Source organism: Triturus cristatus, chromosome 7, assembly GCF_964204655.1.
Source record: "Triturus cristatus chromosome 7, aTriCri1.1, whole genome shotgun sequence".
Taxonomy (NCBI): domain Eukaryota; kingdom Metazoa; phylum Chordata; class Amphibia; order Caudata; family Salamandridae; genus Triturus; species Triturus cristatus.
The window spans coordinates 748230629-748256153 of record NC_140590.1 but is presented as its reverse complement, the minus strand read 5'-3'; the positions used below and the strand labels follow the sequence as shown (position 1 = coordinate 748256153).

General features: G+C 49.9%; 1 protein-coding gene across 2 annotated transcripts in view; it reads right to left on the bottom strand.

Annotated features, from left to right (window-relative positions):
• Positions 1–25525, bottom strand: part of DNAH17 (dynein axonemal heavy chain 17) — a 14992541-nt gene that overhangs the window by 9363132 nt on the left and 5603884 nt on the right. For both annotated transcript variants that reach the window (XM_085617470.1, XM_085617471.1), the window contains one exon: positions 12466–12618. In XM_085617470.1, the coding sequence (XP_085473596.1) occupies positions 12466–12618 (153 nt within the window). The remainder of the gene's footprint in view (positions 1–12465; positions 12619–25525) is intronic.

Genomic DNA, 25525 nt, shown 5'->3' with positions numbered 1-25525 from the left:
TTTGGAATAATACCCCCATCCCATTTCTGGGGATGAGGATATTATCCCTCCCTTCTAGAGGGAGAAGACATGTTGTAACCTACTTACCCGGTTAAAGTTAACCAGAGCCCCAGCATCACAAAATGGATGCTGCTGCCACAGACACGAGTCTGACCTCCTGCTGCTGGGAGTGATCCCGGCAAGGGAGGCTTGGACAATAGGTTTCCTGCTTGGGGAGGTGCTAGCACCTCCCCAGACAGACTTTAGTGTATTGGGGCAGGGAGGGCTGAAAGGAATGAGACATGCCTGGGGCACACAAGGTGTCCCATGCATAGTCCAGTTCAAACCGGTGCTGGGGCACTCCAGCCCCAGTCCTGGCGCGAAACTGGACAAAGGGAAGGGGGTGTAACCACCCCCCTCCCAGGTCACACCCATAAGGCGTGACCTAGCAGGTAACCCAGCCCCCCAGATTAGTATAAGAGTGGTAGCTGGGCCCCAGGAGATTAGATTATCCTGAACCTGCAACTTGAACAGAAACTCTGGACCTTCGACATTCGACGAAAGAAGAAGACTGAAGAATCTCCCTTGTGGCCAAGGAGTGGCTACCCTGTGCAAACAGGCACCATCAAGAGACTACCCTTTGCTTTGCTGAAGTTCTACGAGGGACCGACTGCAGAGCCCGACCAGAGCCTTGACTTCTCCGACCCTGATCCACATCCACAGCCGAGCTGAGATCCGTGGAGGCGACGAGAGACGTGGGACCGGCTACCTAGGAAAAGTGGCGAGTATCTTCCAGCGCAGCTTCTGAGGCACCCTCGAAGTTGTGCACCGGGGATTGAGAAGCCCCAACCCCAAGCACCATCTGCACCGAAGATCAGCCCCCCACACTCCACGAGTCATGCTTGGGGCCCTTCTGCATTTTCCTGCTTGCCGCATCTGTCCGGTTGCTTGCCCGTTGGCTAGCGGCCTTTGTGACGACACACCTTGAAATCTTCACTGCTGGTTTGGCTCCTCCAGACTGGCTCCCGCTTCTTTGCAAAAGAGAAGCACCCCAGACCTTCTTGGTCTGCACCAGAAGCAAGTCCTCCGTTCTTCGTGGGTTCCGCTTGGTGAGTCCTAGTTCGACTTCGACGGCGCCGATAGCAAGAGCCTTCGTGGGACAGCTCGCCTCCTGGTCCTGGTCGTCCTCGACGTCTCCTGGTACCCGTGGCTGCAGCGACAAGCTTCACCTTTCACCTGCAATCTTCACGACATCGCCTGGTTCCTTCCTGGTTCCACGTGGTCACTGGCTAGTGACCTTGACTCTGTCCCTTCGGCTTGCAGGTATCCTCTCTTCTTGATCCCAGCCTTGGGATCCACCGGACGCTCTTCACTGACTGCCTGTCAGCAACTTTCCTTCAGGCATCCATAGAAGTCCACGACGAAACCCGACGCAAGTTCACACCTATGCACCCGCAGCCCGTGGGCTAGGTAACTTGGGTACTTTGGTGCTCACAAGGGTAGTGACTATCCTAGGGTCTAGTTTCCGAGTCTCGACTCTCTAGCTGCTTCAGAAGTGTCCTTAAACTGTTAATTTCTAACTGCTAGTAATTCTATCGACTTTTACGCATTACGCATGAGTGTTTCCACTCTGCACCTGAATCCCGTGGGCCTCTGACTTCCTAAATGTTGCTAGCGTAGTGTAGCCCCAGCGATTCCCTAGGCCTAGGCCTATCCTATTTCCGTGACAGTGGTCCTTATACCACTTCTTTAGTATATGGTTTGCATGGCCCCTAGGGCCTAACTGTATTACTTACCTGTGTGACTTAATGTATGCTTGAATAAGACTGTGTTGTACTTACCTCGAATCTCATAAAGAGTGTTGAGGGTTTGACTAGAATAAATACACTTTATTTTATATATAAATGTGTTGTGGTGTCCTTTCATTTGGTATTCAAGGGATTATATATGGTATCACAGCTGGCTTCACATGCCATTCAGAGTTTAGCCTAAGACTGCTCTTGTCCATGCTACCACTAGGATAGCTGGTCTATAAGGTTGACTTTACAACCAATCACCATAAGGGTTGTTTGGACTGATATAAGGTGTACACTAGAACTAGTGACATCATACATCAGACCAACTTCTCACACCAAGTGCCCATCAGAACGTCGGTGAGGGCCTCATTAAACTGCAGTAGAGGCTCCGAAGAGCTTACCGGCAGTTGAAGCACCTCAGTGAGGAGGTTAGTCCTCACGGCTGCTGCAGGGAGTTCCAGGTGTAGGGCCTGGGCCGCCCTGCGCAACACCACAGAATAAGTCGCACCCTCCTCCGTAGCCACGGAAGGAGGAGAGATGAAACCAGTGTCAGTCAAAGTGTCTAGACCACTGGCATCCCCCAGCTCGTCTGCCCAGTCCTGACTTAACTGGCACTGCTGTGCCAGAGGGTCCTCAGACCCCTCCCAGTCCTCCCCTTCATCCGTCTCCTGGTAAACAGGCAGAAAGGACAGAGATGAAATGCCCACCCATCGACGCCGGAGACGGTGCCGAACGGCGCCGCTCTGACGCCGGACCCGGACCGGGCTGACACTAGGGACGGCGTCGTCCAAGGACGGCGCCGGGAGCGGCACCATGGGGGTTGGCGCTGGCGGCAGAGTTGCAAGGTCAACCGGCATCGACCGGGATCCAGGCCTAGATCCCACGGGGACCTGCGGCGTCGGAACCGAAGTCGATGAAGGCGCCGGGCCAAAGTCGCCGGCTCGCTAGGCCCTCCAGTCGGACCTGCGGGGCCCGGAGGCACGCCGGCAGGCCTCGAAGGTGGAGCGAGACTTCTAATGGCCACGAGGAAGTCCCGAATCTCACCCGGAGTTGCATGAGGCCCAGGGACCGGAGGGTATGGGGCCGGATGTGACTCCTGCGGCTCTGGCTGAGCCGCGCGGGTGGTGCCACCCGAACCCTCGGCCGAGTCGCGCGACCGGCGAAGGGAGTCAGAAGAGCGATGTCACTTTTTTCACTTCTTTTTACTGTGCCTCAACTTACCTGAATGCGAGGACTTGGATCCCGACGAGCGGTGATGACTTCGGCTTCGCGACCGGCCCCTCAACCTCCTCCTCGACCGGGACCTCGAGCTGCGCGGAGCCGACTGCCGGATCTCGAGGAGCTTGCGGGACCGCTCCCGTCTAGCCTTCGAGGTCAAGGCCTGGCAGTCGGGGCATGACTTGTCATCGTGGTCGGCCCCAAGGCAGTAGAGACACCGATGGTGGGGGTCGGTAACCGACATCAGTCGTGACAGACGTCACACGGCTTGAACCCGGGCATCCCTACCGGCACCAGGAGTTGAAGTCGACTCGAAAAGAGAGACAAAAATGTCCAAAAAGTTAGTCAAAAAATGACTAATGGTACGCTCTTCCCGGATCTGCGCTTACTGGCGCAGGAAAAAGAAGAACTGACGTTAGCGCGCAAGGGTGGCATCTAAGTACTCCGACGACGTCATTCCGGCGATCATGACGCCGACGACGGACTCGGAGTCGCAGACGACACCTACCGACGCGCAAGGGTATTGCTGACGAAAGATCTATCCGGATCCAGCCTGATGCCTGGGGATATTCTAAGGTAAGGAATCTAACTAACGTGTTTCTTTCAGATAAACCAAATAGGGCTCTTTTGAACAGAGAGCCTGAATCTCGCTCACCCTATGAGTTGAGGTGATGGCTACCAGGAAAGCTACCTTCCACGTAAGGTGCTGTAAGGTTGCTTTGTGGATAGGCTCAAAGGGTGGACCCATCAATTTTGAGAGTACCAAATTTAGCTCCCAAGGAGGTGAAGGAGGTCGGACCGGAGGGTAGACCTTCTTAAGACCCTGCAGGAAATCCTTCACCACCTGCAACTGAAAGAATGAGGGCTGAGAAGGAGAACGCCTGTACGCCGTAATGGCAGCCAGGTGTACCTTGATGGATGAAAATTTCAGACCTGGTCGGGCCAGACGAAGCAATTAGGGCAACACTACCTCTTCCTGCCCCTTGGTGGGACTACAATTATTTTGTACACACCAGATGTAAAAACGCTTCCATTTGCAAGCATAGGAGTGTCTTGTAGATGGTCTCCTTGCTTCCTTTAATATGGACATGCAGTCCTGTGGAAGGCCTAGATGCCCATACTGGAGGACCTCAGGAGCCATGCCGCCAAGTTCAGTGAGGGAAGGTTGGGGTGATGAATCCTCCCGTTCATTTTGGACAGCAGGTCCAGTCTGCATGGCAGTCTCTTGTGTGAGCAGATTGACAGATGCAGAAAGTCCGGGTACCACCACTGTCTCGGCCAGTCCGGAGCAATCAGAATCATTGTGGTATCCGAGTGTGATAGCTTGGTCACCTCCTTCGGGATGAGATGCAGAGGTGGAAAGGCGTACACAAATGCCCCTGACCAGTCGATCAAAAGGGCATTCCCCTTCAACCCTGGTCGGTAGTATCTTGAGGCAAAGTCTCGGCATTTTGTGTTTTTGTCGTCTGCAAACAGATCTATGGTTGGACGACCCCAAGCCTGGAAGATATCTTCGACCACCTCGTTGTTGAGGACCCAGTCCTGCTGTTCCTCGAAATGTCAGCTGAGGGCATCCGCTTGAACATTCTGCTCTCCCGGCATATGAACTGCTGTTATGGATAGATCCCTCACCAGAAGACAGTGCCAGAGGGTCTGGGCATCCAGAAACAGAGTTCTTGACCGAGTTCTTCCCTGCTTGTACAGGTAGTACATGGTGGTGGTATTGTCCATCTGTACTATGATGGAACTCGTCTGAATCAAAGGGAGGAAAGCCTTGAGAGCCAGATGAACAGCCCTCAGCTCCAGCATGTTTATGTGGTAGAACTGCTCTTTTGAGGACCATAAGCCTTGCGTCTGGAGAGCACCTATGTGAGCTCTCCATCCTTGCAGGGATGCGTCTGTGATCAGAGTCTGAGACGGAGGAGATTGATGAAACGGTATTCCTACTCTCAGGTTTATTCCTACTCTCAGGTTGCCCTTTTTCATCCACCACGGAATGGATTCTCTGGCTGCATGCTATAGACAGATCTTGTCTTCCCAGCGAGAAGACCGCTGATCCCATTTGTCGTCCAGATCTTGCTGCAGAGGACGCATTTTCAGTCTGGCATTGGGCACCAGAAAACTGCAGGATGCCATCGACCCCATCAGAGAGGCGATCTGACGCACCAACAACAGTTTGCTCTTTAAAATCTGTCTGCCTTTGTGAATGATGGATAATTGTCTCTCCTCCGAAGGAAACACTTTTCCTCTTTCGGAGTCTATCAGCGCCCCCAGGTAGTGGATCGTTTGAGTGGGCTGCTGCGTCGATTTCTCGAAGTTCACGTGAAGGCCCAGTTTCTGACAAAGCGTTAAGCACTGCTGGAAATGGCTCATTACACTTTGGGGAGAAGGGCCTTTCAGCAACCGATCATCCAGGTAGGGGTAGACGAAGATGCCTCTTCATCGCAGAGCAGCTGCCACTACTGCCATGCACTTTGTGAACACCCGAGGAGCTGACTTCAGCCCGAAGGGCAGAAATTTGAATTGATAATGGGACGTTCTGACTATGAAGCATAGGTATTGTCAGTATTGTCGGTGATGCTGGTTTATGGGCACATGAAAATAAGCATCTTGCAGATCCAGCGAACACATCCAATCCCCTTTGCGGAGGTGAGGATATATTTGATGGAGAGCCAGCATGCAAACTTTTTCTCATTTGATGGACTTGTTGAGTGTTCGTAGATCCAGAATGGGTCTGTATTCCGACTTTTGCCCTTTTTTCTTTACAAAGAAGTATCTGGAATAAACTCCTCGACCTCTTTGATATCGTAGGACCTTCTCTTTTGCTGACTTTTGGAGAAGGATGCCCACTTTCCTCTGCATCATGTTGATCTGGTAGCATGATGTCACTGGAGGGATCGAGGAGGACGACATCGGAAACGTAGAGAGTACCCATTCTGCAGCGTAGTCAACACCCATTGGTCTTTTGTGATGGCTCGCCACTCTTGCAGATGGTTTTGAACACTTCCTCCTACTGGAGTGGTGAACGGTAAAAGAGGAAGAGGGCACTCATTGCTTGGCTGGAGTTTTTGTTGAGGTAGAGGACTGACGGTTCCCTCCTCTGCCCCTGTTGGATCATCGGTTTTGATATTGTGATTTTTGCTGACCCTGTTGGTTTTGGTTCTTTTGCCAACGAGGGGTTTGAACCCTCTGTTGGAAGGAACGGCGATCCGTATTGCGGTAACGGCGACAAAACTTTTTTCTTTACTAGCCCCACCGCCTTGAGGGTATCTAGCTCAGGCTTCATCCGTGCCATTTCCTCATCTGTGTGTGCCGAACAACTATGAACCAGAAAATGGCAGGTTGAGAATCCGGGACTGCTCCTCTGGCTTCAGTGCTGTAAGGCAAAGCCATGAAGATCTTATGGCGCAAATTCCGTGGGCATAGGAGTGTGCTGAAAGAGTAGCTCCGTCCGCCGCAGCACTAATTACTTGGTTTGCCACCAAGCTGCCCTCCTGTAAAACGTCCTTACGGTCTTCCTTGGGCAGTTTCTCTGTAAACCTCTGCAGAGAATCCCATTAAGCTCTATCGTATTGTCACAAGAGAGCTGAAGCACTGGAGACCTTAATCATGGAAGCCGAAGTGCCACGTACTTTTCTCCCCCATGAGTCTTGTGTCTTGCTCTCCTTGTCTGGTGGTACTGTAGACGAGGAGGCTACTGAATGGGTTTTTCTGGCAGCAGCCACAATCACCGAGCCCGGTGGTGGGTCTGACTTTAAGAAATAGGGATCCCCCTCTGGTGGACAATACTTTTTTAGAATTCTTGCCGGGGCAGTCTTGAGAGTGGCCGGCGTGAGGAAAATGTCCATCATAGGTTTAAGAAGACCCGGTACTAAGTAACGTGCGAGAAGATGTTCTCTGGTTCAAAGTCTCAAAAATAACTGAAGACGTACTCTGCTGAACCGGCATAGGAATGCTCAATTTGGCCGCCCCCCTAGAAGCACGTCCTGAAATGTGCTTACATCGTCCACAGGAGAGATTCTCGATGGTGGACTGTCAGTAAGGGTGGGCGGGTAGTCTCTTTTTGAAGAATATGTAGAAGAGGAGGAAAGCGTTGGAGACCTGAGTCTCCTCCTACTGGTGCGTGATCTTGATCTCCTCCTGGAGGGTGGAGCAGGAGAGCGTGTACGAGCTCTTCCTCTTCGTGGAGAAAGATCTGCATCCTGAGCTAGGCGATCTAGAGGAGACCCGAGAGCTGGACTCGGAGCTCGTCGAACACCAGTTATCTGTGTCTTGTCAGACCAGGCATGTAATGGTTGAATCCATCTGGGAGAGAGATGAAGGGAAGGAGACCTCTCCTTCCTAACCGGAGAACGACGTGGGAATTTCCCTCCTTCTCGATGAGTTTCATCTACCGAATGTTGATGTCCAGAGGGAGAGTCCCGGCCACTTGCGGACGAGATAATCACCTCAGTAGAACCGGACCTGGCAATGGAACGGTGGGAGCCTGCTCTCGAAGTCGATGAAGGAGACGGAGAGAGACTTACAGGGACTGACACGGACGGGGACCTCTGCCTCGACGTGGTCCTTGACGGAGATCTTTGTCTCGACGTCGATCTTCATGATCTCAGCGAAGGCATGCGCCTTGACGCCGCTGCCTCAACGGAGACCTATCTCTCGACCTCGACCTTCTTCTCTTCGATGGAGGACTCTGCCTCGACGTTGACCTTCTGGTCGCTGACGGAGACAGCTGCCTCGACGTTTATTGTCCTCTCCTCGACGGAGACTTCTGCCTTGACGTCGAGCGTCTTCGCTTCGATGGAGACTCCTGCCTCGACGTTGAACGTCTTTGCTACGACGGAGGCTCCTGCCTCGGCGTCGAACACTTTCCCTGCGACGGAGGGTCTTGTCTTGACGTCGGTTGTGACAACGAGAGAGACGGCGGTCTCGACGTCGAGTGCCTGGTTTACGTCGGCGGAAGCTTCCACCTCGACGCCGACAAATGGATGTCCTTCTACGCTGATCTCTGCTGAGTCGACGATGGGGACTTTGGTCTCGTCGTTGAAGGTGTAGACTTACGTCTTGGCGTCGATGATCTGTGTCTTGACGTTGATCATCGTTGAAGAGTCGACGGCGGAGGATCTTGTCTCGACGCCGGACGCTTCTCTAACGCCGAAGAAGACTTGTTCTTTGAAGGTGATGACCGGCGCTCCTGCACCAAGGTCCTCGACGACGGCTCCGTCGCCGTAACCTTTGACGTCGAGCCCGACGCCGAAGGGGAACACATCGGGACCTTGCTCCTCGACGTCGAACACGTCCTCTTCTTAGTTTTAACAGGAGACCTACCTCTATCTGAGAGGCCATAAAGATGTATTCTCCTGCAGTGTTGACAGGAGGCAGGAGAGTGAGACTCAGGGAGGCAGAAAATGCACACTTCATGAGTGTCTGACTTGGACTTCTTTTTGCCACAGGAAGGGTAAGGATCAAACAAAGAAGGCATATTTGACAGAAAAATGTCCTTTCTGCCACAAAAAATAGTTTCAACCTCACTCTTTTAACAAAATGCGTCGAGTGAAGCCAAGTAAACCACATGAAATAAAGGTACTTTTGACAGAAAAGCCAAAAAAGTAGAGAGCTGTGAATCCAGGGTCCTGACAGAAGGAGCCGGAAAGAACAACTGACCTAACTGTCACCCCTGGGGCATGATGGGAAGCTAGGGGTCATGGCTGCCTTAAAGGCACGGTGTCAGTTTGTTATGAAAGGTTGCTTTCATTTTCTATGTTGTTTTACAATGCAGCCAGTAGGCTAACAATGCCTGCTTTTCTTTTGCAGTTTACTCATGAGTTTTACTCATTAAAAACAGAGTTCAAGTGCATCCTGCCCTCATGTGTTTTTTATACATATATTATGTATATTTGCAAAAGCAGTTTATGGTGTTTTTTATTGCATTGTTTTAGCCTCCTATATGAAAGCTGCATTGATATGAGAAAAAAATGAGTTTTGTGGATCCACACAGATTCCAGAGCTTTCCACAACAGAAATGTAAGGAAAATGTGGTTTTTTTGACAAATGTTTAGGTTTGCAAGGGATTCTGGGTAACAGAACCTGGTGAGAGCCAGTCAAGTGTCCCCATCCTGGATTTCCCTGGGTGTCTAGTTTTCAAAACTGTATAGGTTTGCTAGGTTTCCTTAGGTGCCGGCAGAGCTAGGGTTCAAAATCTACAGCTAGGCACTTTGCAAAAAAAGTGTCAGTTTTCACTGTGAAAATGTGGTGTGTCCACGTAGCGTTTTGGGCCGTTTCCTGTCGCAGGCACTAGGCCTACCCACGCAAGTGAGGTAACATTTTTCTTGGAAGACTTTGCAGAACGCGGGGTGGGTGGAATTTTGTGGATCCACACAGATTCCAGAACTTTCCACCACAGAAATGTGAGGAAAATGTTTTGTTTGGGACACATTTGTAGGTTTGCAAGGGATTCTAGGTTACGGAACCTAGTGAGAGCCAGTCAAGTTACCCCATCCTGGATTCCCCTGGGGTCTAGTTTGTAAAAATGTACAGGTTTGCTAGGTATCCCTTTGTGCCGGCTGCGCTAGGGCCCAAAATCGACAGGTAGGCATGTTGCTAAAAACAAATACGTGCCTAGTCGGTTTTCTTCCACCCTGGGGGGGGGGAATATCGGGGGGGGTTGCCCCGATATGCCCCCAAGGGCACCAGAAACACTGGGGCTATTTTTTGGGGGGGGGTGGGGACATTGGTATGCCCATTATGGGCAGCCACCACCCCACACCTTAAAAAGCCAGCGTAATTGTTGGCGTCTAGTAGGCATTTTGACCCGGGGGGAACAAATTGGGGGCTACTTCCCCCATCTTCCCTCCAGGGGGGGCAGAAAGGCTGTAATTGTTGTGAGTGGGGGGGTGGGAGCATTGGCTTGCCTGTTTTGGGCAGACCCCACCCTAATTACAATTTGCCCCAAACAATCCCTGGCGTCTAGTGGGCTTTTAGCCCCCCGGGCGGCAGATTGGGGGCTACTGCCCCATCTGCCCCCCAGGGAGGCTGGAAGGCTGTAATTTTTGCGTGGGAGGTGGTGGGGGCATGGGCATGCCTGTTTTGGGCAGACCCCACCCTAATTAAAATTTGCCCGAAAAAATCCATGGCGTCTAGTGGGCTTTCCCCCCCCCCCGGGGGGCAGATTGGGGGCTACTGCCCCATCTGCCCCGGCTGTAATTTTTGCGGGGGGAGGGGGTGGGGGCATGGGCATGCCCGTTTTGGGCAGCCTAGACCCTAATTCAGATTTGCCCAAAAATATCACTGGCGTCCAGTGGGCTTTTTGCACCCCAGGGGGGCAGATTGAGGGCTACTGCCCCCATCTGCCCCCCAGGGGGGACAGAAAGGCTGTAATGGTGGTGGGGGCATTGGCGCCCCCATTTCAGGCAGCCCCACCCTAAAATAATTGCGCAAAAAAAAATCCCTGGCGTCAAGTGGGCTTACTGCCCCACCAGGGGGCTGATAAAAAAAATGGTGCAAGAAAAAATCCCTGGCATTTAGTGGGCTTTCTGCCCCCCGGGGGGCAAATTGGGGGCTACTGCCCCCATCTGTCCCCCGGAGGGGCAGAAACTCTGTAATGGTGGCGGGGGGCTGGGAGCATTGGCGCGCCCATTTCGGGCAGCCCCCACCCTAAACAAAATGCACCCAAAAAAATCCCTGGCATTTAGTGGGTTTTCTGCCCCCCGGGGGGCAGATTGGGGGCTACTGCCCCTTCTGCCCCCCGGGGGGGGCAGAAAGACTGAATTTAGCCCATTTCTTTATGGGGGAGCGAAGGCCCTTGCCCAAGGGGCTGCTCCCCCCTCCCTGGTGTCTAGTGGGTGGATCCCTTTCCAATGATACCTCTCCCGTCTCTCTACGTGACCGGGGGGCTGAGATAGCCTCCTGAGCAGATAGAAAGTGAAACTGAAATGAGCCTAAAGGCTCATTTCAGTTTTGGTTTCTGTGCAATGATGACAGCGCGACGTTCGCACTGATCTTCATGGCACAGAAACCAGGGAGGGGGCCTCGGGAGCTGGGGAAGCTCTTCCCCAGCTCCCAAGGTCACAGGGGTGAAATAGAAATCCCTCTGCTGTCTGCAGCAGAGGGATTTCGTGCCCCTGGCCTCATGACGGAATGTTTCCGTCATGAGCACAGGGGCACCGATGCTCATGACGGAACCATTCCGTCATGAGCATCGATGGGGTTAAGAAGATCTAAATGTTATTTAGGAAAAGACCAGTCACAATCCTGCAAGTGTGGAAGGGGTTGTGAGGTCAAGACGCACATTTTATTTTCACATATGTACTTCAGAAGGATCAGAAGTTACTGGCTGAAGCTGCTATTACTGTGTTACATGTGAATGACCAGGAGGGATGTCATTAGGAAGTTTTTTGTTTCCCATCTTCAAGGCCCTAGCTTAGCACACCAGTGGTCTGTATTGCTCACGGTTCTGCACTTCTGGCGTGGAAAGGTGCAAAAAGAAGCTGATGGCAGCACGCGGGGCGGCCCCTTTATAGACACTGCCCAAGTCACTTCCAGTACAGATAACACCGTGCAGAGCTGAACGACGCCACCCACTGGCACGCAGGGAACTGCTATCGAAAAATCTTTTGGACCCAGTCTGATACCTGGGAAATTCATAGGTAAGAAATCTACCGTTAAAAGTCTCAGATAGGCTTATTACTGTAATATTGACTAATTATGATTTTTTTTAAATGAAAACTATTTTAATGCATTCATTTATTCATAGTTGTGTCTGTGATCATTTTGAATTAGCATTGATTTTATAGATTTCTTCAGAAAATAAATTACAAAAACTGCACTGTCAGACAAATGTTGCTTATCATCACAGATGGTTGTTTTTTTTGCTTCACCTGGGACACATTTTTCTTGCAGTTCATAAAGGGGTTCCCAGATCCTGCACATGCGTGGGAATATTCAGGTTTATGAATATTAATAATAGAGAATATAACTTAACAATATCAATTTTCATAAGGCCAGGCTTAACAGATTTCCAAGTAACTCTATTAGGGTGAAATTCACCTCATTTCACCTTAGGAGTTCATTTGTCTATGCTAACTAACTAATCTGAATTCAAAGCAATAACTTGAAAAAGATCAGATGTTACTTGTCACCCAGTCCTTACACCGGTTGCAGCACAGGATTAAACACTGACTTGAGCAGGGATGAGAATAAAAGAAAATCTTGCATTTAGCTGGAAGGACAATGTGCTAGAATGGCAAACAATGATCATGGGAATTCAAACATGTTCAGGCAAACACATGACATTTCTTTGCTCATATAATACCTGCCACATGGCATCTTTAACACCTTGGGTCTCAAGAAGATCAAGGAAGTTTAATGCCATGGCACCCATGGATTAGTTTTCTTTCATCATCGAAGCATGTTTCGCAATATCACAGTATGGACTGTTTAAATGGGTGGGAGATATCATGAGTAAAACATTACCAACCTGCCCTGAACAGTCACACTCAGCATCAAAAGTGACATATTCCTTTTCTTTACTGTACATTCCCAATGCAACTTTTTCAAGCTTCTGATTTTGATCTTTCTTGAACTCCAAATTGGACATGCTGTCAAATAGTTTTGACAAATGCCGGGTGACCTGTGTAGAAAGAAACAATGAACCACAATTTACATCAGTGTTAGGAAAATGAGTTCTAAACTATGAAAATTCCCAGTATTTCACATTTTAATCTCTGTTGTATGGAACTGTGCTGTGTGGTGAACCTCCTAATGAGTCTAACAAATTGTAAACTCTCTATAAGTGGAATTAAGAGCTGTGACCTGCAGAGCCTCCTTTCAATAAAATGCCAGCTGCCTGTGGACAGTGGGATAAGGGGTTTTGGGCATGTTGAAGGGATCATGTATGGAGAGTGTGTGTGCACTTTACATGATGCATCCATGAATTATGGTGATCATGGAGTGTATCTGCAGTGCTTCAGTGTAAATCTGTGGTTAGATAGAGTTTTCCACCAGAAACAGTGTTAAAAAAGCTAAGTTCTTCTGATGAATACTCCTATTCACAGATAACTTACTGTAGGAAGCGGGCTTTCTACGTAGTTCACCAAAATGAGGTACACTATGCAGGAACGCGAGACGACCCTTATTGGCTTACATGACTTAAATTAATAATCCCAAGAGCTCTATTTCTGGTAGTGAGGACAAGCAGCTTTGGCTTACCAGAGGGTAGTGCTGAACATTTGTTATACAAAGGGTCAATAAATGAGACACACTTTCAAGAAGAAATTTGACACCAATTTAGAAAAATAACATCGATTTTAGACACCAAGATCATGAGGATCTGTCAAGTACTTTAGAAGTTATAGATTATTACAGGTAAAACAGTATCATCATCATGGAAATCTTTATTCGATTGTATGAACAATCATTAAAGAGCATAAAACGATAAATACATTCATATATCAGTTTAAAAACAGATTTAAAAACAACAGCATACACATAAAGATAACAAACCAAGCTCTGGGGCCACAGCAAAATGAATCCTATTTAGATCTTAAAGCAGCATGCAAGAAAATTGAGACCATAGAGAGAATGTGCACATTAGTCAGTAGCTGCAGAGATGTAAGCACTGGGCAATCTTGGACAAATTCCATAGCTTTAAAAATTGGAAGAAGTAAACACTTACTGGGGACACTAAAATATTTACACAGCAATTCAAAATGTAGAGCATCCTGTGGAGACATATTGTCACAACCCATGGCACTAAGGAGCCTGAACTGGACCAGCTACTCAGGGAAGTTGGCAAATTGAACCTAAATTGAGCCACCACAATCTGTCCCTTGCGTTGGATAAAAGGGAAAGGTATAGCTCCATACCCTGTACAGATTTTAGTAATAGATGACCCCAGACTATAGGTTTACCAAGTTCTAGCTGATCACGTTCTATAGAGGCACATCCAAAAAACAAATCCATTAGCCTTTTCTTCTCCAACTGGCACAGGGAAGGATGGTTATAAAAGATATACGCCTTCCCTAGACTAGTCAGAACCGCCTTCACATATGCTATCCAGGGGATTTTATACATGTGATCAAAAGATAAACAATCTGACAAGATCATCCTATTAAGCTGTAAGCCTTCCCCAGTCCAAATCTTAACCTAACAAAGAAGGGGCCTGAGAGCTATAAGATTACTGATATAGCTAAGACCCAACTCCTCATGAACCGAGAATGCCGGGGTACTTTGTGGAATCCGCAGTATATGCCTCAGAAATGCATTTTCTGCTATTTGGATCTTATCGACCCACATGTAGCCCCAAACTTAGCTGCCATAAAACACCTTAGAAGTACACTTAGACAGAAAATGCTTAACTAAAGTAGCCGGTGACCACGAGCCCAGCCTCTGAGCAAAGCTGGCAACTGCCCCTGTGGTCTTAGCCGTATCACAAGTTTTTTCCTCAACCAGGAGGTTAAGTTGACATCAAATAATACCCTCAAAAAGGGGAAGGCTAAGACCTTGGTAAAGTATAGTTCGCCACCTTTAAAGTTTTGGAACGTATGGAGCTAGGCCCAGTTACCTAGACATATGACTTAGAAACATTTACTGCCAGGTCCAAGCTATCAATATAGGTAAAGTACCTGTCCAGCAAAGACTGCAATCCCACAGCTGTACGTCCCATAAGCACCGCATCTTCAGGGTGTTGCAAGACTGGCAGCAATCTTGTTCCTACCCTGGGGCAGTCGACCTGCACTAACATAAGAACTTGTTCACAGCCATTAATGTAAGGGGTAAATAGAAATGGCACAAGTATGCAGCCCTGACAAACTCCTCTACTAGTACCAAAAAGATCTGAAAGCTCCACCCCCTGAGAGTACCTCTCCATAGCTCAGGTGCTGGCATGGAGATTTGGGAGGAGGGATACAATTTCGGGGTCCACCCTCATCAATTTCGGGGTCCACACTCTCAGAGCTTACTACGATCTATCCTGTCAAATGCAGACGTTAGTTCCATAAATGCTAAATGTAGTGAGTCAGACTGGGCAACAGTATATTTATTTATAATTGGATATAAATGATCACACTGGTTAATAGTCGACCTGCCCAGCCGTAAACCATATTTGGCCTCAGAAAATAGATCGTTCTCGCCTATTTAACAAAATCCTCCCAAGTTCGTTAACAACCACATCTATAAGCGATATTGGGAGATAGCACTGTGGTTTGTCCTTATCCCCCTTTTCAAAAATCGGGGCAATAATGACCGAGTTCCATGAAAGAGGATCTCCCTCCCTCACTGAAGCATTTAAAACTAGAGTTAAAACTGGGCCCCAGACATCAATGTAATCCTAAAATAAGTCAGGGGGTATACCATCAGGACCTGGATCTTTATTACAGGATAGGGCCAGAATACCCTGACAAACTTACTCGAGGGTAAAGACCACATTAGCTCTCCCCAGTGTGAGGTGTGATGATGCACCCCACTATCCAAAAGCCTTACATTATAAATGCCCTCAAAATGTTCCACCAACTGACGATCCGAAATATGATGGCACAATGTAAGTCCTGAAGACTCAGTAACGCAGGGTTTGTTAACCACCCGCCAGAAGAGAGTACTGTCTTTCAATTCACAAGCCTGAGCTAGGTCCTCCCGAGCAGCCTTACATGTTTCCAATTCTTGAGAGCCATCGTGTAATTTTTCCGGCATTTAGCAACAAGCTCCTTATCTCTAGGGGAGTGTTTGAGAGTGGCTTTCAAAAAGCAAAGACACTTAGAACAAACTTTGTCAAACCATCTAGGGTGATCAGATTTAGACATAAACGCTGGAACCTTGAGCATGGCTGAGACCTTTAAATGCATTTAAAATCTCCACCTATGAGACACCCATATCCAGACAAGTAAAAATCTCCTGACGACACTCGGTAAACATTGACAGGCTAAATGCCTTGGAGTCAACAAGTGTCCATCTCAGTCATCTGCCTTGATCAGAAACGGTCGGACCACCCTGTATTGCAAGCACTGGCTTATTCTCATCCCTAATGAACAAGTTACTTACCTGCGGTAACGATGTATCTGTAAGAAACATTAGTTAGTTAGATTCCTCACCTTAAAATATTCCCAGGCGTCAGGCTGGATCCGGAAAGATTTTTCGTCAGCAATACCCCTTGCGCGTCGCTAGGCGTCGTCTGCGGCTCCGCGTCCATCGTCGGCGTCGTGCGCCGGAATGACGTCGTTGGAGTACTTAGACGCCGCCCTCGCCCGCTGACGTCATTTCTTGTACAGAGCTTTCCGCGCCAGGAACGCAAAGCCATGCAAGAGACCGACACTGGTGCCAAAAAGTCTAGGGCCCTGGAAAGGATAGCCTTAACCCTGGATGTCGGTTTCCAGAACGGGGAGGATGGGTGGGTCGGTGAGGAATCTAACTAACTAATGTTTCTTACAGATACATCGTTACCGAAGGTAAGTAACTTGTTCATCTGAAAGAAACACGTTAGTTAGAATCCTCACCTTAGAATAGATACCCCAGCAATACCAAGCCCGGTGGTGGGTCTGCGAACCAAGATCACACCAGAAAGTCCTGGAGAACGGAACGGCCAAAGAAGCCGTCTCTCCGGACTTGGCTGTCCAGGCAGTAATGCTTGGCAAACGTGTGCAGCGAGGCCTACGTTGCTGCCTGACAGATGTCCTGCAAGGGGACCCCTCGGCCCAAGGCAGTTGTCGCCGCTGTGGCCCGGGTGGAATGGGCTCTCAGCCCTACAGGAGGGTCCTTTTTAGCCAAGGAGTAACAAGCCTTTATACACAAGACGACCCACCACGAGATGGTCCGCTTGTGTACTGCCCTCCCCTTCTTAGCACCCATGTATCCAACAAAAAGCTGGTCGTCCACCCGGAACTGTTTGGTGCGGTCCAAATAAAAGGACAGTGCCCGTTTTGGGTCCAGACGGTGGAGCCTCTCTTCCTCTTTGGAAGGATGCGGAGGCGGAAAGAAGGTGGGCAACGTGACCGATTGCCCGATGTGAAAGGGGGTCACCACTTTCGGAAGAAACGAAGGATGAGTCCGGAGGACAACCTTGTCCGGATGAACAGAAAGAAAAGGAGGCTTAGACGATAAGGCCTGGAGCTCACTCACCCGTCTAGCCGAGGTGATCGCTACCAGGAAAGGAGTCTTAAGAGTCAGAAGACGAATGGGACAATTGTGAAGAGGCTCAAAGGGAGCGCACATTAGAAAAGTCAAGACTAGATTCAAATCCTACTGAGGCATTACGAAGGGGACAGGAGGAAACATGTGAGTAATGCCCTTGAGGAAACGAGAAACAACAGGGGATTTGAAAGAAAAGGCTGATCAGGAAGCCGTAAGAAGGCAGACATAGCAGAAAGATAACCTTTTAGGGTGCCCAGAGCAGAGCCCTGCTGGGCCAAAGAAAGAAGAAAGAGGAGAACCTCAGAAAGAGGGGCGGAAAGGGGATCCACAGCCTTTGCTGTTCACCATGCCACAAATTTGTTCCACCTGCAGGCGTATACCGATTTTGTGGAGGGACGCCTGGCTGCCAGAATCACATCACAGACTTCAGGAGGCAAGTCAAATGGCATCAACTGTCGACGCTCAATCTCCACGCATGGAGGTGGAGGCTGGACAGGTTCGGGTGGAGGTCCCCCCCTGCTGCTGCGACAGAAGGTCCTCCTGAAGAGGCAGTCGTATCGGGGGATCGATCGACAGACTGAGTAGCTCGGGATACCAGAATTTTCGTGCCCAATCCGGAGCCACCGAGATGACTTGGGCCCAGTCGCACTTGATCTTCTTCAGCACTCTGGGCAGAAGTGGTATAGGCGAAAAGGCGTACAACAGACCGCAACTCCACTCGCGACGAAAGGCGTCCCCGAGTGAGTGTTGCCTTGGAAACTCCAACGCACAGAACTGCTGACATTGCGCGTTCTCTTCGGCGGCGAATAGATCTAACCAAGGCTCTCCCCACTTCCGAAAGAGGCCTTGCGCCACGTCCGAATTTAGACGCCATTCGTGATCCATCATGCATCGGCGGCTGAGTTCGTCCACTCTGGCGTTCAGAGAGCCCGCCAGATGTTGAACCACCAGGGTGATGCCCTGATGTTCCAGCTGTAGGAAGGTGGATATCTGACTATGGTTACCCCCAACTTTTTGCCTAGTGTCTAGCTGGTTTTTCGACTTAGTTGGCCTAAGATCCTGCCATTCAGGGTCTCAGGCTGTCTGCTCTCTCTGTAAAATGGACTCCATGTACCCTAGGTACATAACCAATTGGTAAGGATCACCTTATTGGACCCTGTACAGTGTACCCTAGGTACCCAGGGCATAGGTGTACCCTAGGCCTCCCAGGGGCTGCAGCATGTATTATGCCACCCCTGGTCTGGCCTTCCAATCAGACACAACTGGCTGATCACTCAGCTGGGGCAAGGTCGTGTAATCACCCCTTGCTTAGGTGTAGTATTCCTATACCTACCTTATATATAGACACATGTGTACCTATCAGTCACTCCTATGGCAGGCCTTAACAATCCTGGAGGCAGAGTGCTTGGTAACATGTGAGATGGTGCTCTAGCATGAGCTGAGCCTGTCTGCAGCTTTCGGAACCAAGTCCTTATAGCTGTTCTATGATATAGCCTACCATATACTCTTAAAGTGCCTTATAATCTTAGACGGTTATGGTAACTATGGTTTGGCTTTATCAAAACATGTCGTGTAAGGTGTCTAACACTCGGGAATAATACCCCCATACCATTTCTGGACATGAGAATATTATTCCCCCCTTCTAGAGGGAAAGACATGTTAAAATCATACTTCAACTGTTAGCCTCTGACCAAAGCCTCAGCATCACAAAATGGATGCTGCTGCCACGACACAAGTCTGACCTCCTGCAGCTGGGAGTGATCCCAGCCAGGGAGGCCTGGACAATAGGTTTCCTGCTTGGGGAGGTGCTAGCACCTCCCCAGACAGCCTTTAGTGTATTGGGGCAGGGTGGGCTGAAAGGAATGAGACATGCCTGGGGCACACAAGGTGTTCCTTGCATAGTCCAGTTCAAACCGGCGCTGGGGCACTCCAGCCCCAGCTCTGGCGCGAAACTGGACAAAGGGAAGTGGGTGTAACCACCCCCTCCCAGGTCCCACCCATAAGGCGTGACCTAGCAGGTATCCCAGCCCCCCAGATTAGTATAAGAGTGGGAGTTGGGCCTCAAGACTTTAGATTATCCTGAACCTGCAAAACTGAACAGAAACTCTGGACCTTCGACATTCGACGAAAGAAGAAGACTGAAGAATCTCCCTTGTAGCCAAGGAGTGGCTACCCTGTGCAAACAGGCACCATCAAGTGACTACCCTTTGCTTTGTGAAACGTTCGACGAGGAACCGATTGCAGAGCCCGACCAGAGCCTTGATTTCCAGACTTCTCCGACCCTCATCCACATCTGCAGCAGAGCTGAGATCCGTGGAGGCGACGAGCGACGTGGGACCGGCTACCTGGGAAAAGTGGCTAGTAACTTACAGCGCAGCTTCTGAGGTACCCTCGAAGTTGTGCACCGGGGATTGAGAAGCCCCAACCCCAAGCACCATCTGCACCGAAGACCAGCCCCCCACACTCCACGAGTCCTGCGTGGGGCCCTTCAGCATTTTCCTGCTTGCCGCGTCTGTCCGGTTGCTTGCCCGCTGGCTAGTGGCCTTTGTGACGACGCTCCCTGAAATCTTCTGCGCTGGTTTGGCTCCTCCAGACTGGCTCCCGCTTCTCTGCAAAGAAGAAGCACCCCAGACCTTCCTGGTCTGCACCAGAAGCAAGTCCCTTGTTCTTCGTGGGTTCCGCTTGCCAAGGCTTGGTGAGTCCTAGTCCAACTTCGACGCCGCCGACAGCAAGAGCCTTCGTGGGACAGCTCGCCTCCTGGTCCTGGTCGTCCTCGACACTTCCTGGTCCTCCTGGCTGCAGCGACAAGCTTCACCTTCTCCTGCAACTCTTCACGACATCGCCTGGTTCCTTCCTGGTTCCACGTGGTCACTGGCTAGTGACCTTGACTCTGTCCCCTCTGCTTGCAGGTTTTCTTCTCTTCTTGATCCCAGGCTTGGGATCCACCGGACACTCTCTCCTGACTGCCTGTCAGCATCTTTCTTCAGGCATCCATAGGAGTCGACGACGAAAACGACGCATCTTCACCCCTATGCACCCGCAGCCTGTGGGCTAGGTAACTTGGGTACTCCGGTGCTCATCAGGATAGTGACTATCCTAGTGTCTAGTTTTCAAGTCTCAACTTCCTAGCTACTCCGGAAGTGTCCTAAATCTATCTATTTCTAAACTGTAACATTGCTATTGACTTTTACGCATTACGCGTGAGTGTTTCCACTCTGCACACGAATCCCGTGGGCCTCCCACTTCCTAACTAACGCTAGTGTAGTGTAGCCCCAGCGATTCCCTAGGCCTAGGCCTATTCTATTTCCGTGACAGTGGTTCTTATACCACTTCTTTAGTATATGGTTTGCGTGGCCCCTAGGGCCTAACTGTATTACTTACCTGTGTGACTTACTGTATGCATTAATAAGACTGTGTTGTACTTACCTCTAAACTCATAAAGAGTGCTGAGGGTTTGCTTAGAATAAATACACTTTATTTTATATATATATCTGTTGTGGTGTCCTTTCATTTGGTATTCAAGGGATTATATATGGTATCACAGCTGGCTTCACATGCCATTCAGAGTTTAGCCTAAGACTGCTCTTGTCCATGCTACCACTAGGATAGCTGGTCTATAAGGTTGACTTTACAACCAATCACCATAAGGGTATTTGGACTGATATAAGGTGTACACTATAACTAGTGACATCATACATCAGGCCAACTTCTCACATTGGTGAGCAGCGGTTGGGATCTGAGCTTGCTGTTGTAATACCATTGTAATCTTGAGATACTAAATTGGAAGATCACACAGATATTGTCTAGGTACATATAACATAGTTTATAATACTTAAGTCCTACTGGACTTAGTGGTTGTAGGTTGAAGGGAGTAACACACCCTGACTACAACTACTAGAGAGGTTTAGTAGATACAACTAGTGTAGGTAGGTGCACACACCACACCCTCACTAGAATCATGCCCCTGGATGGAGATCACACTGATGCTCCCTCAGGAGAGGAGAATCCTAGACAGGTTCCCTCTAGGTATGATGCATTCACATTCCAGGAGATGAGACAATTGTGTACCTCCAGAGGAATAAAACAGGGTGCAAACCCTACCCTTAGACAGCTAGTGGAGCTTCTGGAGGCCTATGATGCTGAAAGAGCTGCCAGGGATGGTGCCATAGCTGTAGATAAGGGTCTACCCACCACAGATGAGTCAGATGGGACTTCAGAGGAAGAGGTAGACAGCCAGAGCCAAGTAAGGAGACTTAGCCAGGCTAACTTAAGCTTACATGGGAGTTTGCATGGGGTCCCCCCATACAGACCCACAAGTAGGCATTCACAGAGAAACAGGAGGGACAGATCCCCTTCAGGGGAATCCATCCACTCCCATGTCTCTAGCATCTCTAATGCTTCCTCTCACAGGGGAATGACTTCACCTGAGAGAAAGGAGCATAAAGCCAGAATGAGGGAAGCTAATCTGAGGATTCAGAGGGAAGAAATTGCCCTTGCCAAAGAGAAGCTTGCTCTGGCCAGAGAGCAAAAATTGTGTGGGTCAGAACCCACTGGTGGCAGCAACATCCCTAGAGATAGGGATAGGTCTTATGACCATAGAAACCTAAGCAAGATAGTCCCCCCATATCAGAATGGGGATGACATCCACAAATGGATGACTGCTTTGGAGAGGGCCTGCAAAGTACAGCAGGTACCCCAAAGTCAGTGGGCAGCTATCTTGTGGCTCTCCTTTTCTGACAAAGGTAGAGACAAGCTCCTCACAGTCAGTGATGAGGATGCAAACAATTACAAAGTCCTGAAGAGTGCTCTGATAGATGGGTTTGGCTTAACCACTGAGCAATATAGGTTGTTGTTCAGAGACACCCAGAAGACACAGACACAGGACTGGTCTGATTTTGTGGATTGTGCCACTAAGGCTTTGGAAGGTTGGTTAACTGGCAGCAAGGTGCAGGACTATACAGGATTGTACAACTTGATTATGAGGGAGCAGATCCTTAGTAATTGTCAGAACCAGCTTCTCCATCAACACCTGGTAGACTCAGATTTGACCTCTCCCCAAGAATTGGGAAAGAGGGCAGATAAATGGGTCAGGACCAGGATTAGGCCTAAAAATCAGGGTGGTGACCAAAAGAAAGATACCACCAAGCCTCAAGAGAAGGGTGGGGATAAAGCAAAAGAGAAATCTTCCTCAGGGCCCCAAAACTCCACACAGGGTGGGGGGTCCCAAGCTCCCTCCTCTACCACAGTTAAAAAGCCTTACTGCCATGTGTGTAAAACACCTGGGCATTGGAAAACTGACAGCAGTTGTCCACAGGCTAAAAACAAAACTGTTCCTCCAACTACTCCTGTCACACCACCTATTACTGTCAGCAGTAATCCCCCAGGTGGTGGGAGTGCCCCCAAAAATTTGGTTGGGTTTTCTTGGGGAACACAGGGGGATCCTGGCTTAGCCAATTCCCCTGCAGCAGCTACTCTTGTCTGTGATGGTGGCATGGGGTTTGCCAACTTCACTGCCTGTCCCAACACTTTGGGTAGGTACAGACAGGAACCCTACATCAATGGTAGAAAAGCTGAGGCCTACAGAGACACTGGAGCTAGCATCACTATGGTGGCCCATAGGCTAGTTCCCTCTGAGCAGCTTTTGCCTGGTTTCTCATACCAGGTAACTAACATTGATGGCAAACAGAACAGTCATCCCATGGCAGAGGTATGTCTCAGCTGGGGAGGTGTCACTGGCCCTAAAAGGGTGGCAGTGTCTCCAACCTTGCCTGTGGACTGCTTGCTGGGGAATGACTTAGAACTCTCAGCTTGGGCTGGAGTTGAACAAGACACCCATTCTAAAATGGTAGGCCTTTCCAAAAAGGGTAGTGGGGTTGTGCCAGTCACAACCCCTGTCCAAGTAGCTTTCCTCCCTGACAAGGTTGGAAGGGCAGTGGTAGCCACAGCCCAGGCACAGACAGACTTCCCTGTAGAAATTGGCAGAGCTGTGACAGTCACAGCTCAAACACAAACTGAGTGCCTTCCTGAAAAGGTTGGCAAGGCTGTAATGGTCTCAGCCCACACTCAGACTGATATAGGTGTAGTGAAGCCTGAAACTATGGATCACTCCACACAAACAGAGAGTAGTGGGGAGGAAGAAAAGTCTCCCTCTCCCCAGACATTAGGAAGAGGTCAGCCTCCTCAGGGATCTGACCTCACCCCTTGTGAAGGAACTGCCCCAGAGGTAGCCAGGCCTGGCCTGGCAGAGCCTCTGATGTCAGTGGCCCCTTCCAAGGTGGGACCCAGTCTGGTGCAGGTAGCCTGCCTCTCTCTACCCTGCCTCAGTCAGCCCAGGGCTGCAGAGGTCAGGGAGGCCAGTGGACCCCACGAGGGCCCCTGTCCACAAGAACCCCCCCTTCAAAAGAATGAGGATTGCCTGGTTAGTTGCCCTAGCCAGGTGATGGGTAAAAACATTTCTGAGGGATCCCCTTCACAGGTAGTTAGGGACCTCCCCCAGAGGGATTCTGTGGGGCACAGGCAAACATGGGACCTTAGGGCCCCAAACCTGACCTGTCCCTCCAGTAAGCCCACAAAAGGGACCCAGCCTCCAGCTTTAGGTAGCCAGAGGCTGACCCTGAGAGCACAGTGCAACTCAGTTAGAGAAAGAAAGGCATCCATGGTGGAGGATGATTGGAGGAAGCTGAGGCCTCACTTTGGGGACACTCACTTCAGTACTCCATCTCAACACCAGCCTTTTACTTTGCAAAGACACACCAAAGGTAGAGATTCCCTATGGTGGAGACCCTATGATATCTTTAGGATGAGGGATTGCTTAGTGGACCATGAGACAGGGGGTAACCATGCCAGTGCTGGTTCTTCCTTATATGGCCACTCAGGCAATAGAGGCTTACCTTGTCAAGGCCAGCCTTATCTCCTTTCGTTTGGGGGGGGGTTGTGTAGGAAGGTGGATATCTGACTATGGTTACCCCCAACTTTTTGCCTAGTGTCTAGCTGGTTTTTCGACTTAGTTGGCCTGAGATCCTGCCATTCAGGGTCTCAGGCTGTCTGCTCTCTCTGTAAAATGGACTCCATGTACCCTAGGTACATAACCAATTGGTAAGGATCACCTTATTGGACCCTGTACAGTGTACCCTAGGTACCCAGGGCATAGGTGTACCCTAGGCCTCCCAGGGGCTGCAGCATGTATTATGCCACCCCTGGTCTGGCCTTCCAATCAGACACAACTGGCTGATCACTCAGCTGGGGCAAGGTCGTGTAATCACCCCTTGCTTAGGTGTAGTATTCCTATACCTACCTTATATATAGACACATGTGTACCTATCAGTCACTCCTATGGCAGGCCTTAACAATCCTGGAGGCAGAGTGCTTGGTAACATGTGAGATGGTGCTCTAGCATGAGCTGAGCCTGTCTGCAGCTTTCGGAACCAAGTCCTTATAGCTGTTCTATGATATAGCCTACCATATACTCTTAAAGTGCCTTATAATCTTAGACGGTTATGGTAACTATGGTTTGGCTTTATCAAAACATGTCGTGTAAGGTGTCTAACACTCGGGAATAATACCCCCATACCATTTCTGGACATGAGAATATTATTCCCCCCTTCTAGAGGGAAAGACATGTTAAAATCATACTTCAACTGTTAGCCTCTGACCAAAGCCTCAGCATCACAAAATGGATGCTGCTGCCACGACACAAGTCTGACCTCCTGCAGCTGGGAGTGATCCCAGCCAGGGAGGCCTGGACAATAGGTTTCCTGCTTGGGGAGGTGCTAGCACCTCCCCAGACAGCCTTTAGTGTATTGGGGCAGGGTGGGCTGAAAGGAATGAGACATGCCTGGGGCACACAAGGTGTTCCTTGCATAGTCCAGTTCAAACCGGCGCTGGGGCACTCCAGCCCCAGCTCTGGCGCGAAACTGGACAAAGGGAAGTGGGTGTAACCACCCCCTCCCAGGTCCCACCCATAAGGCGTGACCTAGCAGGTATCCCAGCCCCCCAGATTAGTATAAGAGTGGGAGTTGGGCCTCAAGACTTTAGATTATCCTGAACCTGCAAAACTGAACAGAAACTCTGGACCTTCGACATTCGACGAAAGAAGAAGACTGAAGAATCTCCCTTGTAGCCAAGGAGTGGCTACCCTGTGCAAACAGGCACCATCAAGTGACTACCCTTTGCTTTGTGAAACGTTCGACGAGGAACCGATTGCAGAGCCCGACCAGAGCCTTGATTTCCAGACTTCTCCGACCCTCATCCACATCTGCAGCAGAGCTGAGATCCGTGGAGGCGACGAGCGACGTGGGACCGGCTACCTGGGAAAAGTGGCTAGTAACTTACAGCGCAGCTTCTGAGGTACCCTCGAAGTTGTGCACCGGGGATTGAGAAGCCCCAACCCCAAGCACCATCTGCACCGAAGACCAGCC